Genomic DNA, 6,000 nt, shown 5'->3' on the forward strand with positions numbered 1-6,000 from the left:
GGGTTAAGTGGGCAGGGAATAAGAGGAGCAGGGGTGCCACATCCTCTCGTAATCTCAGATCAGAGGGCTGGTAAACTGCATCTGTTTTGCATAGTTTAAAGCTTTGCATAATTTCAGCTTATTTTGTGTCCACTTGTAAATGTCTAATGACATTTACTGTATGAATGGGCCATGCAGTGGAAAAACAAAACAGAGAGCATTAAAGGTGGCAGCTTATAGAATTGTGGGCTTCAGAGCCAGGCTGATGTGGATTTGAATCCCTTATACTAGAGAGCGGCCCCAGGCCAATCACAACCTCCACCCTCTCAAAGTCCAAAATTATGAAAAGAGGGTTATAACCTTTACTTCAAATGCTTGTTATAGGATTAGGGAGAAAAAGATGGTACCATGAGGGCAACCTATAATCCGTCATTTCTCTTTCCTTTTCTGGAAGAAGTAGAAACAGTACATGTTCTAAACACCTGTGTGGAGCTGGTTTTTACAGTCCTGCCTTGGGCTTCAAGTTGCCTAAAACTACAGCAGAAAGGGAACACAGACACATTGTGAGAATGGCCCTTCTTGCTTTGGAACTCTGTAAGAAGAGCCACTAATGTTTATTGAACATCTCCATGCTAAACACCTCGCTCACGGACTCACAACTGCTTTAGCCCCAGCTCAGTCCTACTGGGCTCTATTACATCATCTGATCTGAAAGAGAAGACATAAGCCTCGAGTAAGGATATCAGGTAGCAAAGCTGAGACTGAAATCTCAGCATCTCATTCTCCAATCTATACCCTTCCAACTTCCATTACCAAGCCTCACACCTGACCCAGTGGACAGATGACCTCATCCCAGGCAGAAGATCCATTAAACTCCTTAAGCACGACACATGGCCAGGATTGCCACTGCTGCTCCTGGAGGTTTAGGTGAACAGCAAGTGCTCACCTGGACTAAGTAGTCCCTAGGCAAAAGAGGGAGTCGGACATGTTCCATCAGCTTTGCCATGTGCTCCAAACGGGTCTCTTTCTCATAATTGATCCACGAAATGACAGCTTCAAACACCTAGAAAGAAAGGAGACAAGGCCTTCAAACCCCCGTAAAGAAAAAAAAAAAAAATCTGTAAAAAAAAGGCTATAAATCATCCACAAAGGTGTTTAACCTAAGACTCAGTCTTTAAAATAAAAAAAGAAAGGATTCATGTACTTGTTGGCTTCAGGGTGAAAACACACACACAAGGACAAACCTGCTACACCAAATGTAGGATCACCATGGTTTATTCTAAACTCAAAATCAATTCCTATAGCTATTTGAGGGTAGAAATGCAGAGCAGTAACTGCAAATCAAATGTATAACAACTTCTTAAGAGGATCAGGAGTCCCGGGGACCACGTCACCCTGCTCTCAGCGCTCCCCTTCCTCATTTATCTCCCGCGCACAGCTAACAGAATGAAAACGCTGAGAACACGCTCTGCCCAAGGCTGGCGTGATACTGACCGGGGCGATGAATGACAGAAATTTCTCTTTGGATTTAACCTCTCTTCTGAGATTTCATTTCTATGCAAATCAAAACCGGGGGGCGGGTGCTTGGGACAAAAAAAGGAAGGCCCATGATTTGCCTGTTTGCTTGGCTCAAGGATAAATCCAATTTCAAACTCGGTCCCACCAAATACACACAGAAAAAATTCAGTGTTGGTGGAGCTGTGGGAAAAGCAGCAATATTCATAGAAATTTAATTAGTAAATATAACTTTTTAAGAGGGGAAAGAAGAATTTGGTAATACCAATCAAAATTATAAAATATCTGGCCAGGGATTTACCTCAGCAGTTCAGTGGCCTGCCTTGCAAGCGCAAGAACCCGAGTTCAATCCCCGGTACCAAAAAAAATAAAAAAACAAAATTATAAAATATCATACTCTTTGAACTATTAAATGCCATTTCTAAATCTCTAGCCTACAAAAACAGTCACATAAGTGTGTAAAAACATGTTAAGGATGTTTCTTGCAGCACTATTATAATAGGATTTAAAAATGGAGAACTTATCAAAACACCATCGCCCCAGCTGTGGTGCTACACACCTGTAATCCCAGCACTCAGGAGGCTGAGGCAGGAGGATTGCTGTGAGTTTGGGGCCAAATTGGGCTACCTAGCAAGCATAAGGCCAGCTTGGACTACATAGCAACACCCTGTTTTAAACTACCTTCCCAAACTTTTATGTAACATCACTATAATTGGTTTCAGCTATTAGAGAATAAAAGCAGACATCTTCTTGTATCAGAAAGTATGAAAGTGCTCACAGATTAAAAAGGACATGTCAAAAGGTGCAGAACCAAGTGGAGGGGACTTTCATTGCCCATATTTGGGAAAACTTAAAAATCAAAGAGAATAAGAAAGAAAGATCAACAGGGGAGAAAAGGTCAGGGAATGACTGGGAAAGAGACAAAGGAAACCTTCTCTGGTCATAAATATGTGTCTTGATTGAATGCGCATTACATGGCTTATACATTTGTGAAAATGAATCAAATTGTACACTTATTATCTACACATTTCACTGTGTGACCACACCTCAATACAGAAGTCTTAGTCTAAAAAAAACGTAATGGATCATAACACAATGAATGAAAGAAAAATCCATGAGTCCATAGCATACTTTTAAAAGCATAAGAAAGGCTCTTTTCATCTTAAGTGCCAACTAGCAAATAGTAAATGTGAAAGGAATAATAGAATTAGAAAAACAGTATTTTGCAACCACCAATGTAATAACTGACTCAGCAAAGATCACCAATGATGCTAAAATTAAAAATACCTGGGACCAGGCATGGTGATGCACACCTGTAATCCCAGTACTTGGGAAGATGAGGCAGGAGGATCAGCCATTGTGAGTTCGAGGCCAGCCTAGACTACATAGGGAAACCCTGTCTCAAATAAACAAGCAAGCAAACAAAAGTTATTAGGGAATAAGAAGTTTCATCCCACAGAATATATATTATTTATACAAAGGGAAAGATACCCTAATCTACAGAGATATGACAGTTACTACCTTAGTCAAAGGAATCAAACTTACCACCAATAACTGGACAATTGCTGTCTGACTGCGATTTAATGGGAAGGATACAGTAACCCCAGTAAGGCATTCCTCCCAGTATAGTTAACCCAAATCTTGTTGTGAGGGAACAACCAGAGAAATCTATGTCTGGGACATTCTACAAAAGGCTAGACTGGGTTCTTCAAAAATGGTAAGGACAATGTACTGCAAACTTCCAAAAGCTAGGAGAAAGACCTTTTAATGTTTTTACCATTAAAACAATGCTAAATGTTAGAGGACACAGATTTGTTTCACCTCATTTGAATATTATACAACGTACACATGTATCAAAACATCAACTGGTAGCCCATAAATATGTACAATTTTTATGTTTTTATGAATCACTTTTAAAACAAATTTATTTTAATAGATTTACATTTTAAAGTGGAACGGAGCAGAAGAAAAGGAATAGCACATATGTGCAGTGTGTTCCCATTTCTGAGTAAAATAACCTATAGATTAACTTAAGAACATAAATATCACCAAAATTCCCTTTATCTAGTACATGTTTTTTCCATTATAAACTCTCATGGCTATATCCCTGACACTCATAGCACTGAGTTTGTGAATGTGTTTCTTCTATTAGTCCTTACAATTCATGAGCTCAGGTACCTTGTCTCATTTACTGGCACATGATGCACATTTCTGAATGACTGAAGGAACATATAAATTCAGAAAAAGCCAGTAAGGAGGTGGGTGAAGCCTGCACATGCTGGAGCAGAGAACAGGGCTGGGGAAGGAGAGTGATAATCTTGGCAGGTAGGACAGAGTCAGAGGATGATCGAGGAGTCCGACTTTGCTAAAGCAGGTGTGGGCAGCCATAATCCCATTCTGCACTGCATGTGGTTATTCACATCTCCTCCTACTCCTCTTTACTAGCCTGAGCTTTCACAGGGTGAGAAATGGATCTGTACTGTCTTCGCACCGCCTTCCTGCCTATGCTGTCTAGCACAATGTCAAGGTGTTGGTTGACAATGCTTTGCTAAATGAAGAACTACAACCCCTGAGGTAGGGTTGATTTATTGATCATGTTCTTCCCTATCAACCAGCTTAATCTTTGTTATAAAAGCTAAAAGCAACCTGAGTGTACCAAAGTCGATACTTAACCTTATCTTTATTTTTTGGCTTGACTAGTCTAACTGGTTCCGCTTAGTTGCTCTGTTTACCTATTCAGCTGTGAAAACCACAGCACTCTGCAATAACAGTGACCTTCTCAGCAGCTACAGAAGGCCATGCATATTTTTTCATTTAGACTTCATGCCTGAAAAAGAAACAAGCAAATAAACTTCAAAATAGCTTTACCTTTCAATGTACCTAAAGTCATTCTCAATAAGCCCTCCCCAAGGGACACTTCATAGACATCACCTTCCTAAATTCTCATGACAGTGCAATGAGCATGTACTCTTATCTATTAGGAAGTGATGTGCCTATGTCCTAGAATGAAAAAGGCACTCCTAGATTTCCCATAAATCCAACTCCAATGATTATACTCTTGCCCATTTTTCTTAGTTGTCTCTCAATGTCTACCAGCTGGAATTTGCAAATCACAGCCCACAGGCCAAATCAAACTGCACCTGTTTTGTTTTGTTTTGTTTTGAAACTTACTGGAACACAACCACACTCATTTGTTTACAGACAATTTAGGCTGCTTTCACACTATAATAACAGAGCTGAGACTCTATAAACCACAAATCTCATCATACTTACTACCTGGCTCTTTACAAGATAAGTTTATCAACCCCTGTACTATAAAATCTAAGCAGAGATCCTGGAACTTCAAACATGGGACAGGGTGATATCTTCTCAAATAATAATGCTTTTCATGGAGACCACAATGAAATAATCAGCTGTCCAGACTTGGTGTTTTACTTTTAAACAAAGAAATAACATCATTTCCTCACTGATGCATGTTTCTAAATCAATTTCTTGGTTGTTAAAAGGTTCCTATGTGCATAAAGATTAGAGAAAATGATTTTATTATTTCCAAACTCACCACACTTCAGATGTAAGCACGGCCTTAACCAGAGAACATCAGATGAGCCCAAATTCTACCTCAGCCTCTGGGTAGACAGGCAGTCAAACCAGGCTACATCTGGTTAAATGCCTGAATAAAATGGGAAAATTTGTTTTGAGAATTGGGGGTGGGTGGCTCAAGCTGAAAAGGCAGAGCAGTTAATTGACAAGGAGAAAGATACAGTTAAAAGTGATTCTCAGCAAAACATAAGGGATGGGGTAGAAGCTAATTTTTACACCATTAGGGGAAAAAAAAGAAAACTATATTCTTGCACATTCTTCAGTCTAATTTGTTACTCAGACTGGAGAAGGACTCACTGTATCGATAACAACAAGCACAGTACTAAACCTCTTACATATATGATCTCATTTAACCCCCTCCAAAACAAAACTGTGAAGCTGGTATCATTAGCCATTATTCACGGTTTACAGATGAGGAAACAGCTTCAGAAAGGCAGCATGTTATCCAAGGTCACACTACCAGGAAGCATCAGGTCGGAGATGTGAAATCACCTCTAACTCCAAAAACCCAAATTTGAATGTTACACCATGTTGTATCTCAGAGGTACAGTTACCTGAAAATCCTGGGCAGATTGTTGAATTGGGAGGTTAAGTTCTTAAACTTACAGCACTAATTAGAGCCCTGCACGTCCTCCTGGGCCATCGCCCCTGAAGATCCTGATGCTTTTCTAGGCATTGAGGCAATCAGTTTGCTAAATCTGCTGCCGTGCTTGTAAAGCAAGAAAACAGTGCTTCTACTTACAGTGACTCTGCCGGATGCTTGTTTTTAATTCCTTTTTTATTTTTGGTTTTTTGTTTTTGTTTGTTTTTGGGGGGCTGAATGAGGGCCAGGAATTTAGCTCTGTGGCTCCACCACCTGCCTCAAAAGTGCAAGGTCCCAAGTTTGAACCCCAGTACAAAAAAAAA

At 40.0% G+C, this 6,000-nt stretch overlaps 1 protein-coding gene across 9 annotated transcripts in view; it reads right to left on the bottom strand.

The window, feature by feature from the left end:
* The window catches only part of Klhl3 (kelch like family member 3), a 111,158-nt gene that overhangs the window by 43,822 nt on the left and 61,336 nt on the right, over nt 1–6,000 (bottom strand). For all 9 annotated transcript variants that reach the window (XM_010614114.3, XM_010614113.3, XM_010614111.3 and 6 more), the window contains one exon: nt 926–1,042. In XM_010614114.3, coding sequence (XP_010612416.1) covers nt 926–1,042 — 117 coding nt within the window. The remainder of the gene's footprint in view (nt 1–925; nt 1,043–6,000) is intronic.

Source organism: Fukomys damarensis, unplaced genomic scaffold (genome assembly GCF_012274545.1).
Source record: "Fukomys damarensis isolate Sample0158 unplaced genomic scaffold, DMR_v1.0_HiC HiC_scaffold_9, whole genome shotgun sequence".
NCBI classification, from domain to species: Eukaryota; Metazoa; Chordata; class Mammalia; order Rodentia; family Bathyergidae; genus Fukomys; species Fukomys damarensis.